The sequence below is a fragment of the Pantherophis guttatus genome, chromosome 1 (assembly GCF_059756535.1).
Source record: "Pantherophis guttatus breed Tessera chromosome 1, ASM5975653v1, whole genome shotgun sequence".
NCBI lineage: Eukaryota > Metazoa > Chordata > Lepidosauria > Squamata > Colubridae > Pantherophis > Pantherophis guttatus.
In genome coordinates this window covers 265,993,214-266,014,035 of record NC_142063.1, presented here as the reverse complement: position 1 = coordinate 266,014,035, position 20,822 = coordinate 265,993,214, and the positions used below count along the sequence as shown (strand labels likewise).

Genomic DNA, 20,822 nt, shown 5'->3' with positions numbered 1-20,822 from the left:
TCTATCCAATAAGTTAATAGCTGAAGACAATTCAAGGAGGAGTCGCTCTAACAACCACATAGAACACAAACCATATAGAAAGGTAGCTTTTCAAGAAAGATATCATGAAACATTTAAATGCCACAACTGTGGATCCAAGGAACACAATAGGAGAGATTGCCCCAAAATTTCAAAAGAAAGACATAGGTCAGAACACAGAAATAAATACAACTATAGACAGTCTTCAGACATATAGATATAAAATTTAAACATGTGAGACAGTTATCTCAGGATGGATTTATTAAAGCGGTGCATTGTGAGACATCAGAACAATTAGCTGACATATTAACAAAACCTTTGCCATCTAAGCAACATAAATACCTGACTTCTAAGTTATATGTTTTGTATTGTTCTGAATCTGAATGTAATTGGTGTAGCATATCGAATCGGCATTTAGAGGGGGATTTGTCACAAGTAAATGCCTTATTCTCCAATATGTAAATAGTATATGAACGGGATACCAGGGGTTAATTTATTCTTCACTTCTTAATGTATTCATACTTCACCACTCCCATATCTAGCTCCACCCATTGTATATATAAGGAGCTGCACGCACTCATTCCTTGCTTCTATCTGTGAATATTCAGTGAATATAGAATGCCTTGTGTAAATAAAGAGAGATATATTTGAACTATTAATTCTTAAATGATTTATTGAGTCTGATCCTGAAAACATTGCAACAGTTTCATATTGTGGCAAATTTTTAGTTTATTTTTTTTAGTCTCACAATTGTTTGTCCTTTATTTGGGCCATTTCAGAGGTTGTTTCAGCAGGTTCTGACCAGTTCTGGAGAACCGGTAGCGGAAATTTTGAGTAGTTCAGAGAAGCAGTAGTAAAAATACTGACTGGCCCTGCCCCACCTATTCACTTCCTCCTGAGTCTCAGCTGATCGGGAAGAAATGGGGATTTTGCAGTAACCTTCCCCTGGATTGGGGAGGGAATGGAGATTTTACAGTATCCTTCCCCTGGAGTGGAGGGGGAATGGATATTTTACAGTATCCTTCCCATGCCACGCCCACCAAGCCATGCCCACAGAACCGGTAGTAAAAAAATTTAAAACCCAAGACTGGGCCATTTCCATCATTCTGAGGGATTCAAAGAAGAGACTGCATAATCACTTCTCCAGGATGATTTAACTGGTGTTCCTGAAGAGAGTGTTGGACTACAGCATCTTGGTACTCCCTTCTACTGCCAAATGTCTATGAGTCATTCCACAATTAGAGATATATACAGGTAGTTCCCGATTTACAATCTTTCATTTAGTGACCATTAGAACTTACAGCAGCTCTGAAAAAAAGTGACTTATCACCAATTTTCACACTAATGACCATTGCAGCATCCCCATGGACACATGATCAAAATTCAGATGCTTGGCAACTCTCTCATATTTCTGACAGCTGCCATGTCCCAGGGCCACGTGAACACCTTCTCTGACCTTCTGACAAGCAAAGTCAATTGGAAAGCCAGGCTTACTTAATAACCATGTTACTAACTCAGGGGTGGGCAACTGTGGCCCTTTTACAACCTGTGGACTTCAACTCCCAGAATTCCTGAGACAGCGTGGCTGTCACGCCTTCTCAGGAATTCTGGGAGTTGAAGTCCACAGGTTGTAAACGGGCCATAGTTGCCCACCCCAGTACTAACTTAATAACTGCAATGATTCACTTAACACCTCTGGTAAGAAAGGTTATAAAATGGGATGAAACTCTCTTAACAACTGTCTTGCTTAGCCACAGAAACGTTGGGCTCAATTGTGGTCATACATTGAGGACTACCTGTAACTAGATGCCATTGTTTCAAATGGTTAAATGTTTCTGGATGATTAATTAGATCATTAAAAAATATAGAGAAGAAAAGCATTGGGTGTACATGTGTGTGTGAAGTTGTTGCTTTGAACTTCTTAGGTGATATTATGCATGATCCAATATCAGAAAGCGGCCTCAAGAGTTAACGTACTATCCGTTAGTAGTATCCTCAAAAAAGCAAATAACCTGGCAAGTTCATTATACTTCCATTAAAACCTGGGAAGTCTACTTCTGCAGTTATTCAGCCTTGCAGGAAAATATTGTTGAACAGAGATTTGCACTATAGGACCCAGTATGGGCAGCAACACCGCCTCTTTGAAAAGTTGGCTCAGTTTCCAGAAGAAGGCAGAATAGGAACTTGTGGAGTATGGAATGAACCATAAAGTAATAAATGCAAGCTGTGGTTTCAACTGGATTTCTTGATAGCTGCCCAGCTGCAAGCTAATTATTTGATAAGTAATCCGTCTGATGATCTCTTTAGCTGAGGATAAAAAGAGGCTATGCTATTCTTCCTGTCTTATTAGTTATTATCAGCACTATGCTTTCATATTATATCTATCTATCTATCTATCTATCTATCTATCTATCTATCTATCTCTCTATCTCTCTATCTCTCTATCTCTATCTCTATCTCTATCTCTATCTCTATCTTTATCTCTATCTATCTATCTATCTATCTATCTCTTCTCTATCTCTAATCTCTATCTATCTATCTCTATCATCTATCTATCTATCTATCTCTATCTCTATCTTTATCTCTAATCTATCTCTATCTATCTATCTCTATCTCTATCTATCTTTAATCTATCTATCTATCTATCTCTATCTATCATCTATCTATCTATCATCTATCTTTATCTCTAATCTATCTCTATCTATCTATCTATCTATCTATCTATCTATCTATCTATCTATCTATCATCTATCTCTACCTATCATCGATCTATCTACCTCTCTCTCATCTATCTACAGTAGCTATCTTTATCTATCTATTTATATCTATCTATCATCTATCTATCTATCTACCTACCTATCTCTCTCTCATCTATCTATCTGTCTGTCTGTCTGTCTGTCTGTCTGTCTGTCTGTCTGTCTGTCTATCTATCTCTACCTCTAATCACCTTATATTCAGATATGGTATCATATAATGCTTCCGCAACAGGTACATTTTTTCACAGCTATTAGCAGCCAACTGAAAAAAAAAGAAGTAAGAAAATGCAACCCACTGAGTCTATCCGCCTATTCAGTGCAGAAATCTGATTTAAAGCATTCCAACAGATGGCTGTCTCTGCTCTGCTTGAACACATCATGTCCCTCAGTAATTGGTGGTGCTGCAGGACATCTCCTTGTTACGTTTTCTTGTTCCAGTTTTTCTGAATCTTTCTGAATCCAGCGTGGTGACCAGTGTGGATCTAGAACTGCCCATTGTATGGAAATTATATTTTGTTGATAGCAGTTGCTATTGGCAGCCACACTGGCGATTTATATTTGGTTTGTAATTAATTGCAGATCAATTAACCTTTTCACACATATTATTATAAACCTAAGTCTCCCCTGCCCCCCTGGGCAATTATTTTTATACTAAATTGTAACTATGCTATACTAATTATACCAAATAAAAATAAAGTGCATCTTTCTCAATTCCATTTCACTGTTATTATTTATTCGGTCCTCTCAAGATCATGTTGAATACTGTTTCTCTTTTTAAAAAATAGTTAGCTTCTCTACCTAGTTTTAAGGTTGATAAGCATTCCCTTTAAAATTATCATTAATGTCTTTTTAACATTATCATTAATGGAAATATTGAATAATAAAGAACCAAGACCAAACATTGTGATACCTCACAATGAACCTTAAACATTTCCAAAATCATGATCACCTTTAGCATCCCTTATGTCAGGCACAAGCTAATAGACCCACATATGAAAGATTAAAATTAGCTACTTTATTGCATTCTGCCTATAATACAGGATTCATCCAAGACTGCTTACCTTCCCTTGGGAACAGATAGATAAGGTTCCATGGAGCTTAGATGGGGGGTCAGGCTTATGTCTCCTGCGGCGATGTAAGAACACAAGACTAATTCCCTACTTCATCCCTCCTCCCTTGCCTGCTGTGAGTTTCCCCGCACTTAAGAGTCAATCCTGGAACTTGATTCTCCCCAATTGAAAGTAATAATTTCCAAACTGTACATACTGTAGAACAGCTCTCCCCAACCTCCAGATTTGTTAGGATTGCTACTGTTAGAATTTCCCAACTCATGTGGCCAACTTGTTTAGCATTTCGTAAGAACCCTGCTAATATGCTATCAGAATAAATTAATGGACAGAGTCATGTAAATAGCATGGTAATAGTGATGCATGGAAGAAAAAGGAACCAACTTTCTAAGTTCTGCTAAAATCAGGCGAGGCAATCTTTTCTCCAATTTCATTCTTTCTAAAAGATTCAAATTAGCTATGCCAGACTGCAGTCTTTTTCAATTTAAAGAGCTCAAGCAGAACAAGGTGAGAGCCTCAATTCTCCTGAAATCCATACAGCCGCTTCAGTTATTGGCTCAGTAGTAGAACAACAACATGAGAGGAGCCTACTGTTAAAAGAGGACTTCCAGCTCTACAGAGGGAAATTTACTGTACAGTACCCAATAATATCTGTGTTAACATTTCAGGAAGTTTGAAGTTTTCCCCAATATTTTTTTCTCAATAATTAAACTTAAGGATGGAAATAAATATTTGTTACTGTGATTATACGAGGATTGAGAGTCAGAAACACACATGATTCTATTGAAAATCATTTCTACTAAGAATTCCTGAACTCTGCTAACATTTTGCCTGGTAAAATGGTAAAAGGAGCCCTGGTGGTGCAGTGGTTTAGAATGCAGTATTGCAGGCAAACTCTGCCCACAAGCTAGGAGTTTGGGTTTAGCTTGAGCAGGGGGCTGGACTAGAAGACCTCCAAGGTCCCTTCCAGCTCTATTTGGATTGATTGATCCTAATGAGGTTCAAGGTTGATTCAGCCTTCCAACCTTCTGAGGTTGGTAAATTGAGAACCCAGATTGTTGTGGACAATATGCTGATATTTTAAACTGCACAGAGAGTGATGTAAAGCACTATGGGGTAGTATATAAGTCTAGATGCTATTGCTATTGTTATTTTCTATCCATTCTTTATAGATATGTCTCTGTTTTCAATGCAACAGTTCCTATAGATGCCTGAAAGAGCAACAAGGGGAAAAAATTCTACTCTTATAAATAAGTTTTCATGGAAGTGATAAATGTGTGTTTGGGCTGATTTTACCTTCTGCTGCAAGTAGAAATTTCATAGCTTATGGAAAAGAAAATCCTTTGCAGCAAGATGCTGGAGAAGTTTCTACAACATTTATGACAGTTTCTTTGTTTATTTTGATAGTGGAATTTCCCTCTATCTATAGCTGTTCTTTTTTTTTCAAAGACTATATTTGAAATATGTACAGCAAATCCAACCAAAATATACACGCACATAGACATATGTTCCAATTTTAGCATTGAATCTGTTGTGACTCTGACTCCCGAGCCTGTCCTCATGGAGGAAGAGGACTCAGAAGGTAAGGGGGAGGAACTGACAAGGCCTCCCTCTCCAGGACCTTCCTCTCTGGCAATGCCTCAGTTCCATCTGAAGGCCAGAAGGAACAGCCTGGGATAGGCCAGGAGGAAGGCATTTCGGAGCACCCATTGATAGAGAGTGATAATGATGAATCCTGGCTTGATCCCAGGCAGTGTCGGAGGGAGAAGCGTGTGCAGCAAAGGAAGAGGCGTGGGAGGGCCAGGGATTGAGCTGAGTCACTGAGCCATGCCCCACAAGGGATAAAAGGGGGCGTGATTGCTCGGCGGGCTTTGTGACGGACAAAAGTTTAAACTCTATAAAGAGTCACATCGTGAATTCTGCACTTCGGCTCAGATATATATTTTGGACTAAACTCTTGTGGATAATTTGTCGCTCTGGAAACGGACTGCAGATAAGGCCTCTCCTGCTTTTTGGGAGTACTAATTGGACTGGACAGGCATTTTACAGGTAGCTGCCAGAACTCTCGTCTGCCAGGACTTCTGGTCTCTTTATACAATAAATTATTGACAGGCGTGTTTGATATTGCATTTATCTGTGTGAGGATGGGGGACAGAACATCATCAATGTTCATGATTTGCACAAATACTATTGCTGTTTTATCTCGTAGTAAATGATTAACATGTTAATTTAATAATCCTTTAAAATAAATCAGAGTCCTCAAGACTACATAATCAAATGCCAACCATATCATGGTTTCAAAGTCCTGATCAAATGCTAACATACTATATGCTGGTCCAAAACTTGTAAATGAATAACAGCAGCTCCATCAGGCAAGGCCTCAACAAGTCTTCCCTGTAGCTTGTCTTGTGCATCTATTTCTTCCTTATGCTGGAGAAGGCTCCAGAGCATCTTGGATGTCATGCTAATATTAACTGTGCTAGGAAAGAAAGAAGGGTAGGGTTTTTTTTAATATCCTTACTAGAATAAGGATGTTACCTGGCTGCTGCTGCTAATAATGACAGCAACTACAACATGGGTCCAACCTGGTTGGCTGAGTAGCAATCTGGGATATGAATTTGGCCAGTTTAAAAGTAAAGGTAAAGTACCCCTCGCACATATGTGCTAGTCGTTCCCAACTCTAGGGGCAGTGCTCATCTCCGTTTCAAAGTTGAAGAGCCAGTGCTGTCCAAAGACGTCTCCGTGGTCAGGTGACCGGCATGACTAAACGCCAAAGGCGCATGGAACACTGTTACCTTCCCACCAAAGGAATGCAGTACTTGCATTTTTTATGTGCTTTCAAACTGCTAGGTTTATATTTATATAAATGTAGATTTAGTACATATACTAAATTTATATAAATGTATATTTAGTACGTATACTAGTAGATATAGTACATGGTAAACTCTTAACTGGGACATAGTTACACAGTTTGGGTGCCTCCTCGTGGCGACCACTGGGGAAGATACAAACGGTGTCTCTGACCCTACATACTGGAGCTAAAACCCAAGCCACCCCTCTGCGAGGCCAACCACCTTGTAGAGGGCTTGCTGCTGGTTACTAACATGACTATAGTATTCAGTCCTGGTCCCCCTGGACTTTTGGACTCCAGCAGTAGAGATGGGAATGCCAATGACACAGGCACCCAAAAATGTACTAGCTTACCATGTACTACATTGGGAACATTCCCCTAAATTCTTTTGTAAGCTGAGTTTTTTTCCCCCACTTGGTCTTTCAATAAAATTGCTTGGATCATAGCAAAGTCTGGGAAGGAATATCATTCCAGCCAATTCTAACCTGCTCCAATGTCCCCTTCTCATTTTCCTATAAATCTCCCCTACTTTTTGTAACACTTAGAGTGTAAAGATGCCCAGATGCTAGAAGCTTTGGGACATTACTTTAAAAAAAAATAAAAAATCTACCTGGGATGCTCATATTTCAAATTCCAGGAAGGAAGGAGAGGAAAAGTCTACCGTTTATAGTTTACTTCATTGTTCACTTGTTATTTGCACAGAAGAGTAAAACTCCCCTACAATAGTTAGCTATCATCTACCTACAGAAGGAGATGTAAGGGACTAACATTCTCCCACTGAAGATAAGCAGAGCACCATCAGAACAGCAAGTTATAACTATAAAATATGACTTGCTAGCACCCGTCAATATTAGAAATTGAAGCCCTGGCTACCTATGTTGAAAAATAATTTAGATGAAACAATATTTAGCTTGTCAGTTTCCGGCCTTGAGCTGGCAAGTAGTTTATTTATGGGTGCTGGGCTTTTTCCAGTTGAAAACGATCAATGGCTATTTGAGTAAGTCGCGTCTCAAGAGGCTTCACTTGCTGGCTCCACAGAAGCTAGGCTTATCCCTTGAAAAGGTCAGCCAGTAAACCAAACTTTGTGAATCACTTGAGAATCAGGCAGAGTGTGTGTATACACAAGATTTCTACTTCCCACCTTCTGCTTTGCCAGTTTTCTGGGAAAGTAATTTCACCACCAACCCGCATGTGTCTGCATCTCTCTCTCTCTCCCTCCCTCCCTCCCTCCCTCCCTCCCTCCCTCCATCCCTCTGTATCCACATATTCAGTTCAGTGGTGGGTTGCCCCTGGTTCAGTCCGGTTCTATAGAACCGGTAGTAAAACCGGCGGGAGGCTCCGCCCACCTGCCACAATGTCATCACGGGTGATCTGCACATGCGCAAAAGCTTCTGTGAGAGAAAAACTCTCATTGTGAACCGATAGTAAAGGTAAGTAGAACCCACCCCTGATTCAGTCCATCAAAATATTCCCCTATCTACTATACTTTGCTGGAGTTTTAACCATTGCTCCCAGTGACAAACCAATGATCCTAACAGTTCCATTCCAAATTCAATCAACTTATTTTCTTATTGTCTAACTCTCCGGAGTGATGCCCTGTGCTTTAGGAACAACATTTTTATACTGACATTAAGGAAATGCCATTTATTTGACAGTGAAATACCTTGCTTCCATCCAAGCTTGGGCATGACTGTTAAAAGTCAGGACTGCAAGCTTTTATTATACAGATAGTCCCTGATTTATGACCACAATTGAGCCTAAATTTTTTGTTGCTAAGTGAGACAGTCACTAAGCAAATTTTGCCCCATTTTACAACTTTCCTTGCCGCAGTTGTTCAGTTAGTAGCATGCTTGTTAAGTGAATCTGGCTTCCCCATTGTCTTTGCTTATCAGAAGGCTGCAAAAGGTGAAGTGATTCTGGGATAACAGCAACCATCATAATTATGAATCAGTTGCTCAGTACCCAAATTTTGATCACGTGACCATGCTGCAACAGCCATACTGTAAGTGTGAAAAATGGTCATAGTCACTTTTTTCAGTGATATGGTAACTTGGTCACTAAATGAACTGTTGTAAGTTAAGGATTGCTTGCATAATGATGGAAGGCAGCAAAATGCTGCCAGGTTTCAGATGGATACCTTTGTGCTTTATTGCCGCATATTTCTGAAATATCTTGCTGCTTCTCCCTTAAGGCGGAGTTAGCAGGGATGAGGAAAGGACAACACTGAAACCCCTGAATTATCCAGCAAAGAGCCTAAGTCGTTTTCTGTATTGAGTCTAAACAGCAACTTTTGATGTATTTTGCTTCTCTGCATTATTTGTCTTTACTGAAACTGCAGGCAATCAAAGCAACAGACTTACAGCATCAGAAGGAAGAGAATCTGTATCAGTTAAACCAGCATACATGTATAGTCCGATCACTCTAAAGTTATTATTTACAGTGTAAACATCCATTTTTATTATGTAAGAAACATAAATATCACAAATTTCACTCCACAATATATATTCGTTTTGATTTTAAATAATGAAACCATCTCTTTGAAATACTATGAGAAACTCAAAAAATAGCTTGATCTTTTTTTTAAGATTTTTTTTTTCTTTGCAGGACTTTTTGCAGTATTTTTTTTTTTTTTATGAGTCGTCTTCAGGGGTCCTGGAGAGAGAGAGAGAGAGAGAGAAGAAAACAACAAAAAAACATATCAGCTTAAGTGTTTAATACACTTTAATGAAGAGCGATGATATTTCTTAAAAATTTGGTCTTGCTAATTAACAACTGCTAGATGGATTCAAGTTTTTACGTATTCCCAGAAATGGGAATTTGATTTATAATTCCTACTACAATGTCTCCCCTAGAATAAAGGTGGGTGCAAAGTTATAAACGCCGGACCACATGGATCCCTCAGCCTCTTTTGGTGCCCTCCGCCCACAATCACCCGCCTGAAATGTTTGACAAACTGAATGGCTGCACCATGATTTTCTGCTGGGTTCTATTTTTTCTCAAAATAAAAAGTTAATATATATATATTATGCCAGTAATGTTTAATCCAGAGGTGGTATTCAGCAGGTTCTGACCAGTTATGGAGAGCCATAGTGGAAATTTTGAGTAGTTTGGAGAACCGGTCAATACCACGTCTGATTGGCCCTGCCCCCATCTATTCTCTGTCTCCCGAGTCTTAGCTGATCAGGAGGAAATGGGGATTTTGCAGTAACCTTCCCCTGGAGTGGGGTGGGAATGGAGATTTTACAGTATCCTTCCCCTGCCATGCCCACCAAGCCATTCCCACCAAGCCATACCACGCCCACCAAGCCACACCACGCCCACCAAGCCACACCCACAGAACCGGTAGTAAAAAATTTTGAATCCCACCACTGGTTTAATCTGATCATTAAAAAAATATGAAACCCACCAATTTAAGGAAAGGGGATGAAAATTCCAGTCCCACCTCTGTGATGATGTAATTGTACCCTGTTTCACCGAAAATAAGGCATCCCCTGATAATAAGCTCAATTGGGCTTTTGAGTGCATGCACTAAAATAAGCCTCCCCCTGAAAATAAGCCCTTCCCAAAAACGCAGAGCTGGAAATTGGGTAAGATGGCAAGAGGAGGTCTGTCTTGCTCCACGTGCCCCAAAATAATAAGACCTCCCCCCCCAAATAAGGCCAAACGCTTATTTCGGGGCTCAAAAAAAATATAAGACAGGGTCTTATTTTCAGGGAAACATGGTACTACTGTCATATTGCCTTCCAAACAATGATTTGGAAAAGTACAACTCCTGACAACCAAACACTCAGATATTCTTGTTCTGAAAGATCCCCTAATTCTGTCAAGTTGGTTGGTTGATGTGATTGGTAATAGAGTTAGGAGGGATTTGTTAATGTATTCCACCTCTCCTGCACAATCTACTGGAGATTGTGTGCTGGGTCAATTCCATTTCCATGTCAAGAAGAAAATGATATTTAAAACAAATTAAGTAAATAAAAACTTTTCTTGATACAGTTTTTCTGTAGGCTGAGTGGATTTTTTAAGTCAACTTTTTGAACCAGGTTTTCTTAATTAATGTTCTAAAACTTGCAAGCTCCGCACTTTTGTTGATATAAGACTCTTCTATTAGTCTGAGAGATTTTATCCTTAACAGTAATACTAACAACAACAACAACAATATCACATGTTGCTTGTGCTCTAGAAATTCAATTCAATAAGACATCACTTTCTTAGCATTTCTGTAATCCAGCCAAACCAGAAATTGTGCAAATTGCATTATAAGGAGATCTATGACCAACCAGCACATCTCACTTTATGTATGATTTCCCTGAATCTGCACACAAAGTCTTTTATAGTGCTGATGGCTTCAATATGGGAATACAGGCAATACACTTCTAAGGATGTTCTTAAATCATAATGTTTCTTCTGTATGCTTTGTCATAAAAGCTGGGATAGTGGATTAAACATCTTCCAGGGATGACAGATGTCTAGCCATTGATCATGCTAACTGGGTTGATGGGAGCCAAAGTCCAAAACAATTGATGCCTCTGAAGGAATCATTACAACTACACTTAGATGCTGGATCCTCACATTGAAATAAAGGAAGAACCACAGTTTGGACAAAATCCTGGGAAAGTAGCATCCAGAAGAAGCTACTCTGTTTTCCAGACAAAGGAGAGAAAATTCATTTTGTTCTTCCCTTCATTTCTAGAGCCCAAAATTGCTTATTTTCATCTCTTCTAAGACCTCTTAGAATTCTGAACATGGATAGTTCTTATAGAACCTTTAGTAGAAAGTAGCTGAAGGAAGATAGAAACTAAATAAATTCTTGAAAGATTCTGCTCTGATCTCTGTAGTATTTCTTACATCACCATCTTTAAATATAAAAGTACCAATTGCGTGCATTTTGTTTGCCCCATTTGTATAACATTGTTCTGAGCTGTTGATCCTATCGGTTGACTTTCATGGCAGCTGCTGAAAGACTAGTCTCTCTTTTGGAACAGGAAAAAATATAGAGGATTATTTCATTTTACAGGATGTTCATTAAAATCCAAGCTCATCCAATAAAACTGGATGGTGGAAGATTCAGATGAGCTGAAAAAAATACTGCTCACAAAGTATATAGTTCCATTCAGGAACTTACTAGAAAGAGTAGTCTTGAAGGTTACCGCCACACAGTTTTAAAAGGGGATTAAACAAAATCATGGTTGATAAGGCTATTAATGGCCATTGCCCTATATTGCCTCCAGTATCAGATATATATCTGTTCAATACTTGTTGCTCAGGAACAGTAGTGGGGGGAAATGATGCCTAGAAGTAGCTGTTATGATTTGTAGAGGGATAAAATTGATCCCCTTGGAAGCAGAATGCTGGGTTAGATAGTGTTTAAGCCTGATCCACCATGCTACTTTTTATGTTCCAATGCTACATGTATAGTCCAATCTAATGTCTTTTAAGTAGGATTTGATATTTCCAAACTTGTCAAGACATGGTTCTTCCCTACCCTGGCTACCACAATGTGTGCACCGATAACTGAACATCATATCAGGGGGAAGCAAATCAAAGGCTATAGAGCATGTTTAGAACTAAATTAGTCAATATGTATCGCCTCATTTAGTATTTTTTTATCCGTTCCGCCATAATATTCATAAATATTTTATAATCTGAATTTAACAGTGAGATTGGTCTATAATTCTTAATTTGTTTATTGTCAGTGCCTTCTTTAGGGATCAGGGTGGTACCTTTGCTTCCCTCAAGACTTCATTACATATTTCCAATAGTAATAATTCTATCGAATCTCCTAAGTGTTTATAAACTTCCCCTGGCAATCCATTTGGGTTTTTTGTTTTCGAATTGCTTCTTTAAGTTCAAATAATGTTATTTCCGTATTTAGACATAAATTTTGTTTACATATATTTGATCAAGTAGGAATATCTGGGAATATATGAAGAGAGTTAAGATTTGTGTATTGTCAGAACAACGTTGAATTGTACAATTATTATGGACGTATTCTTGTTACAGATGTATTTGTATTTTAATATTTTAAATTGTAATAAAGTTTTTTTGACATTAAAAGAAAAAGAAAAAAAAGAACTAAATTAGTCAATATTGGATCCTGACAAGCATGCCTGGCTGGCTAGTAGTCTAAATAGGAACATGTTTGTTAAGATATTGCATGGCCAATATTTTGAACTAGGTTCAAAATAGTTGTCTGACATGAGGGCCCACATATAGATACCTTCCCCAGATATGTCAATTCCCACCATTTATGTCTGATAAGATTCTTTGTCTCACTAAACTCCATCTCCAACAAAAGATCTAGACAAGGCTGTCCATTTTAATCATATTCCATTAAAGAGGGTATTTTCCTTCATTGATCGCTTTTGACTGGCTTAATGCAGAACAGCTCACTGCTTTGAAACTATTGCATAATTTCAATCTCACATGTATGGGGAACTCATAGTTTGAGAGTGACTGACACGTAATCAAGCTATGAGGCAATAATTTGTAAATGCAGGTCTGATATGTCAGGATAAACTTTGGGGATTGTCAGCTACAGATTCAGTTTCAATTAATCAGAAGGATATGAAGGAAAAAGCTATGGATTATCCATCTATCTATCTATCTATCTATCTATCTATCTATCTATCTATCATCTATCTATCTATCATCTATCTATCTCATTAAAGGTAAATGCTTGTGCAAAAAGCACAAAAAAAATCTTCAAAAAAATGATTCTCACCTTAATGAAGGAGGAGACACACTGAGCTACAGCACCTTAATATTCAGTTTAAGAAAAATCCCAGGAAACTGAGTAAATTAACCATATCAAACTACTAATTTTCATTAGCTTACATATATTGAAGCCCTGCAATTATCTTCTTGTGATATGAAGTTATATAATTTAAGATATATATATACATATATATTTGCAGATGAGGGAAAGGAGTAGCCATATCATGGGTGTCAAGGATTGAAGGACAGATGGTTTCTGTGGTTGGAAACAAATTTCAACCTACCAGTGGGACGCGGTTCGGAAGACCCAGATAATCTACAACAGTGGTTCTCAACCTGTGGGTCGCAACCCCTTTGGGGGTCGAATGACCCTTTCACAGGGGTCGCCTAAGACTATCGGAAAACACATATTTTCAATGGTTTTAGGAATAATTTTATGGTTGGGGGTCACTACAACATGAGGAACTGTATTAAAGGAATGCAGCATTAGGAAGGTTGAGAACCACTGATCTACAGTGACATCACCATAATTTTCTAAGAAGGCTGGTTCAAGCAATTCTACTTCATCCTGAAGGTTGGGTTGGTTGGGATCTTCTTGACTAAATGGCAGAGAAACAATGCACATTTTGTTGAATCCCTAGGAGTGAATTAATCTTAGTGCTTTTGCTCTTCTATTGTGCCAAACATTATAGGTCTTTACTGAAAAGATACAACTCAAGTAGTTTTGGTATATAAAAAGACGTATAGCTATTCTATGGAAACATAGTAAAAGGCTTTTTATTTAGTAATTATCAAACTACTATTTGAGAGTTAGGTCTCCAATTCTTTGCTAAATAATTCCTTTGCATGAAGAAAGATGTCAAAAAATAACAAATAGTAAATGCAGAGGTTATGCTCACCTTTCTTTCAGTACAAAATCTACTGTGGTTTAAAACTATTTTTATTATAATTTGTCCTCAAATTATAATAAAATAACAGAAAGCTGCTGTTATTAAGTGGTTTTCCATGCATTAAAAAGAAGATTTTGTTCATGGGTTATTACTGTCTGATCCTTTTAAAGCCCAGATATTTTTAGGCATTTCCTCTGCCTACCTTTTATTCCCAGCTAGAACAGAGTCCAGGTACTTCTTCACCGCCATCTGTTTTCGTAAACGGCTGTAGTTGTCAGTGAAGACAGCATCTGAGTGACGTTTGACTAGCATCTGCTCATCAAGGGGGTTGTTGTTTCTGCAAGGAAAAAAGGAGTTGCAGGAAGCATATTAATGCATAAGCCTCTCAGAGACTAGGCCAGTCAACATTCATACTTTTATTGTAATTCTCACTTTTTTAAAAAACAAAACAAAACAGCACAAGCCCTTGTCTTGATCTTGATCTTACCCTCTGGTTAAATGTTTCTTGGGTTTATGAACACATTGACTCTGAAGGGAAATCATAGCTAGAATGGATATCCAAGTATAAACTGTGGAATTTGGGCCATGTGGCAAATAATTATTTTTTATTGGTCTTGAAAATAGTATCTTTACTTCCTAAAGTATCCAGCACATTTAAGTGCAACAGTGAAATGCCTGGAAATGAATTATTGACTTCGCTTTTTCAGTATAAAAGGCAGGAGACCTAAGGCACAGGGTGTTTCTGGGCATATGGTCTGCTTTACCAGAGGCATCTGAGTTCTTAATTGATTTGTTCACTGTTTAATTGATTTGTTCACAGTTTACTCAATGTAACTGGTTTGTACCTAATGCAAAGTCTTGCCCTAATGGGCAAGTTTTCACGTCACCAGCATTTTGTAAACAGCATACTATCAGAGCTTTTCCTAAATTCTAGCTTCAGAAATTTTCCAGCAACGCTCTCTCTCCCTCTCCCTCTCCCCCTCCTTCCCTCCCTCCCGCCCCCTTTCTCTCTCTCGTTTTCCAACCTCAACTTCTTAAATAAAAGTATTCATGTGTTAGATTTATATCACATCTCCCCCCCCCAGGAGCTCAAAGAATCATGTAGAACAATGCTCTAACTTTTTTCTCTTAAGCTCAGCCTGGTGATCTCCTAAATCATTGGTGTCAAGCAAATCCATTGTAAAACACCCATTGTTTCTGTATGGTCTTTAAAGCTAACCCCACCTATAGTCTATTGCGGCAGCTAGTCAAAACTGCAAGAAGGGCCTCCCATTCCAGGAAAGGTCATGACTGTTGTACCAGATGGAGTTGCATAGTCTTCCTTGCCACATCTGCTACCTTTCCTTTTTGCAATAACAAGAAACAGTGTAATAATATATTGTAAATATCTCTTCACTATAATTCAAATTTCTAAATGCACTGCTAGGTTCACTTAAAGGTTTCTTCTTCACCATCTCAAACCTCTTTATCATTAATACAAAATATAAAAAATTACAAACTTCTGGATCACATGAACCATATAGGAATATTTAAAGGTAACCTGCACCGGGGAAACACATGGTACTTACTCAACCCTTTTTCCAATTAGGGATTCCAAATACTTAATTGCAGAAAGTTGACCCAAAAGTTTGCTGTAGCCACTTGTAAAGAGCCCATCAGCATGTCTTGTATTTCTATAATGGATTTAAAATGTATGATCAATATTATTATACAGAAATAGAGATTAACATTTACTGGTGATATGCACAAAAATTGCTATGAATTCACTCCTTGTTGTGGAGTCTTTGTTTCAAACAGGACAAATAGAACTACAGAGCAGAAAGCATCAGTGAGTTTATCAACATTATTTTACAAAGACTTCCCCCCCCCCCAATGTTTATTAGAATTCAAAAGTTTTACCTGTCAATAGCTCTGGACATATCAAAATAGAACTCCTCATTTTCAGGTAGAGTAGTCTGAAGAACATCAGCCTCGGGTTTTAATGAAATTTGGGTGCCATCAGATTCACTTTGTTCATCAAATGGTATTCTGTTTCCTAGTCTGAGAAGGGTTGGAGGAGGGAAAATAGGATGGTAGACAATTTTGAGAATGATTTGGAAGGAGAGCATTCTCACAGGCAAGGACTTCGAAGATACTTTAAAGTTACCTATTCATGTCATAATGGTGGCATACCTTTGCATTGCCTAAAAGCAGAAGGAAACCATGCTGTGCTCTCTGAGATTTTGAATCATTTGCTTAACTGAGTGATATAGATCAATTACTTAAATATGGATAATTTCATTGAGATAAGCTATGTGGAAAAAGAACACATATATCTGACAATAAATATATATGAGCTAAAGTCCCCATTCTAATCTTAAAATAAAACAGGAAAGGGGTTGATTTCTGGGACCAGATTAGATGAGGAATTCTTTGCAAATCCTGATTTATTGTTATGTATTTCTTAAAAATAGCTAGCTAGCTAAATGATAGATAGATAGATAGATAGATAGATAGATAGATAGATAGATAGATGATAGATAGATAATCCTAAATATTTCTTTAACACTTTTCCCAGAACTAATCAAAAACTGAACACAAAACAAAAGTTTCAAAATTGCTCTATGAACTATGTCTTGGCAGATGTGATGGATTAATATTAAAGGCAATAAACAAACAGGTGATTTGATATAATATAGTCACAATAGAGCAATAATTTCCCTTTCCTGAGAAATCCTTTTCTGCATCAAAAAAGAAATCTGAATTTTTTTTTTTAAATGTTAACATAATTAGTAAATGTGAGCGAGCAATTTGCCCCATCCTGCTTCTGATTTGTTCACTTATGATTAGTTTAAATAAATAGGGCTCCAGTTAATTTGTGGACCAGACATGTTAATGTGTGGGTTATACATGCAGGGTTGATGTTAGCTAGTTCAGACAAGCACAACCAGGGGTACTAGTTCTATCTTTATTATAAGGTCAAAGACTTTTGCAAGACTGAAAATATTTTTCAGAATACTTTTACCCTCTGAAAAACTAAGACACTTTCTCTTCTTCAGACTCAAATTTTAGTTACCAGACTGTTTTCTTGGCTGTGGCTCTTCCCTCCTATCTGTCAAAGTCATTCCCACATACCATTACATAACAGAATAATAGAGTTGGAAGGACCTTGGAGATCTTCTGATCCAACCCCCTGCTCAAGCACAAAACCATATATCATTTCAGACACATGGTTGTCCAATCTCTTCTTTAAAATCTCCAGTGATGGAGCCCCCCACAACTTTTGAAAGGAAGGCATTCCACTGATTAATTCTTCTAACTGTCAGGAAATTTCTCTTTATTTATAAGTTTTTCTGTCTTTAATTAATTTCCATCCATTGCTTCTTGTTCTCCTTTTAGGTGCTTTGGAAAATAGATTGACCTCACCCCCACCCACACTTTGTAGCAGCCCCTTAGATATTGGAACACTGTTATCATGTCATCCCTAGTCCTTCTTTTCATTAAATTAAGCACTCCCAATTCCCACAATCCTTCTTCATCTGTTTTAGCTTCCAGTCCTCTAATTATCTTTCTTGCTCTCTTTCTAGAGTCTCAATGTCTTTTTTATAATGTGGTGACCAAAGCTGGATGCAAAGTAATTACATGAGTAATATACCACTTTTTGGACAAAGTAGTGCAACTTCCAGAAAGTTTTTCTCCATAATTCTAATCTAGATTACAATACTGATGTTTCCTTTTGATCTGCCATCTAACTACTAACCAAGCCAACCCTGCTTCATTTCTTAAGATTTATAATAAATGCTTTCTGAATATCTCAAATATCTCGAGACTTATTGCTAAGGGAAGTCTAAGTGAAGGTGTGTCACTTAAGTGAAGGTGAAGGTGTATCACTTTATTGAAGGTTTTTCTTACGTGTGATATAGTAATGTGTGCTCTTTTATATGAATGAAACCATGCAAAACAAGCTTAGAATCCAGATCCCAGAGCACCAAATTTATGACAACTATTCAAGTTTCTCATAAACAAATATAGGGACTACTTTAACAATTTTCCAAATAATTAAGAACATCTTCTTTATATTCACAAGATAGCAGCTGCATAATGACATTACCTGCTTACAGTTGTATGTGCATTTGCATACATGGAAATCTACCTCCCCAACACACACACTAACCCCAGCCTTGAGTTTAATACTTTAAAGACACCCAAACTGAAGGGTGATAAATCTCTATTGTTATTGTTTTTTTAAAAATATTTACTGGACTAGTTTATCTTTTCTATCCTACTCCGTGTATACAAGTAAAATCCAATTGCAATAGCTCAAAAATACCTAATTCATTTGCCTAAATAAATACTCCGGTATCTTTTTGTTAAAGAGTAAAAAGTAGTATAATATTCTTCAGATGACTTTGGGACAGTGAAAGCAATATTTGCCATTAGACTTGGCTATCAACACAAGTAAAAATTTATCTTATTTCAGTCCGTAGGATTCAAGTAGTTCTTAAATTTACAAATCATGTTATCAGTTGTAGGAGAGATTGCTTAGGGTTTTCTTACCTTATAGCTGAGTATGATCCTAAAGGAGGCAAGGCAATGGCTTGAGAGCAGAAAACATAGAGGAATGTAAAAAAGAGGAGAAGATGGGAGCTACTTCTGTGTTCCATCTCTTTTGACCTGGATTGGCAAAAATGACAGAAATAAGCCCTTCGTGCTACCAGTGTCCAATGCTTGATAAATAAATATCTTGTCAGAAGTAGACTTTTGTGGAAAATCAGTACCATTGATATGGAGAGGGAGGGAGGGAGGGAGGGAGGGAGGGAGGGAGGGTGGGAGAGAGAGAGAGAGAGAGAGAGAGAGATTTATAGTAAATGAGATCTACAGAAGATATAGATGTAAATGTAGGTGTAGATATATAGATCTCTCTCTTTCTCTCTCTCTGTCTCTCCCTCCCTCTCTCCCTCCTGTGCTCATTTATAGCTTAAAATATGAATTAAGAATGCGGACTAGACATTTTCATTAAAATACTCAAGAGGCCAGAAATTTCTTCATAGTGAATATCTGAGATAGGAATTGTTATGCAGGTCTACACACAAGACTCTACTGATTTATACAGAGAAACTGTTACTAGTAATTTGAAGAACACCAATAATATATTGAATATTATAGCTATGCTTGGCTACTTGATAAATGCTTTCTTTCATGAGGTTAAGCATATGGCATGCAGAGAAATTTTAAATGAATCCTGACATAAAAAAGCAATGACGGAAGTTGAGGTACAGAGGATATGGGGGGTGGGGTGGAAATAGAGTGATTGACAGATAAACAATTTTCCTAATTATATATAATTAAAGTGTCAAAATATTAACTTAGATCATCTTGATTTTCAAAGTAATTTTACCCTGTTGTTAAAAATAGCATCAAAGAACTTGTATTAGCTGCATTTGCTTTGAAGTTATGACAGAAAATAGAGCTAAACATTTGAAACACCAGTAAACTCATTGAAAATTAGTCCATAACATCCACATAAAGAGCTCTGAGATTAGAGTCAAGAAAGAGGAAAAAACTTGTTGATGGTGATCCATTTTCCTGAAAATATCTATCCAAGGCAGAGTGTGATCAAATAAAGCTTCTCTTATAAAAAATGTATAAATCTTCAAGCTGCTACAAAATGTTGTTTTTACTGCCATAGTCTAACACAGCTTCCCCTCAGGAATATCTTCACGTTGTTCTGCAACTGAAATTGTATGCGACAAATTGTGGTTTATTTCATTGTTTTAAAAAAGTATTCATTTTGTCTGATCACAAGAATAGAGTAAATATAAAAAAAAATATAGAGAATACTACTGAAATTTAAGTGAATAATTTTAGAGAAATGGAAGCTAAACTACATATTTCTCCACTACTCTTTAAATATGTGAATGTGAAAAATGATGGGGGGAAAGTCTTCATGATTTATTTAAAAAGTTTTAAATTGCATATAAATATAAAGGAAATAGTTTAAATGATCAGGAGGAGGTGGATGAGTATTCCCTTTTATTCAAGGAAAAGGGAAATGCAAAAAGAATATGAAATAATGAGTATGAAATATGCATTTTTTAAAAGAGAAACTTTTGTTATTTGAGAAATCAGAAAATCATCCCAGAAGAGAAATTCATATTTTGAATTCATTTTCAGCCTTCTTACACTACATTGTGATAACTGCATTATTATTAAATCATATCAACTCCACATACATATAGAAAATCTAAAATGGGTTTAAGGAAAATATATATATTTCTCTAGACTGAAATGAACAAATATCAACTTTTACTTACAAAGCCAGAAGATGGACTTTTGGATTCTTCAAAAATACCGTAAGGGTAGCTTTTGCACAAGGGAGACTTGGAGCTCTCCTTGGTGCTGAATTTCTCTTCAACGTGCCACACTTTCTTCTTCCGATACTGAGCACAGTACTCAAAGGCAAGTATCTGGTCTGCTGGTCTGAAGTTTACCAGCCTGCTTTTCTTTGCGCTTAGTGCAGCCTTTCCAGCTGCCTCAGTTAATA

At 37.3% G+C, this 20,822-nt stretch overlaps 1 protein-coding gene across 1 annotated transcript; it reads right to left on the bottom strand.

Moving 5' to 3' along the window:
• Positions 1–9,119: 9,119 nt before the first annotated feature.
• On the bottom strand, positions 9,120–20,822 carry VIP (vasoactive intestinal peptide). The gene is made up of 6 exons (XM_087892321.1): positions 20,593–20,822; positions 18,836–18,952; positions 16,199–16,339; positions 15,868–15,972; positions 14,502–14,636; positions 9,120–9,344 (listed from the first exon to the last, which is right to left on the bottom strand). Exons 2-6 carry the CDS (start codon positions 18,940–18,942, stop codon positions 9,323–9,325), a joined length of 510 nt encoding a protein of 169 aa, XP_087748447.1. The 5' UTR covers positions 18,943–18,952; positions 20,593–20,822; the 3' UTR covers positions 9,120–9,322.

Coding starts and splice junctions, on each gene's coding strand:
- VIP (XM_087892321.1), bottom strand. CDS start 18,942: ATGGAACACAGAAGTAGCTCCCATCTTCTCCTCTTTTTTACATTCCTC. Junction 14,637..15,867: donor CTAATTGGAAAAAGGGTTGA/GTAAGTACCATG, acceptor TTTTCCTTGCAG/AAACAACAACCCCCTTGATG. Junction 9,345..14,501: donor GTTCTAGCTGGGAATAAAAG/GTAGGCAGAGGA, acceptor CTCTCTCTCCAG/GACCCCTGAAGACGACTCAT.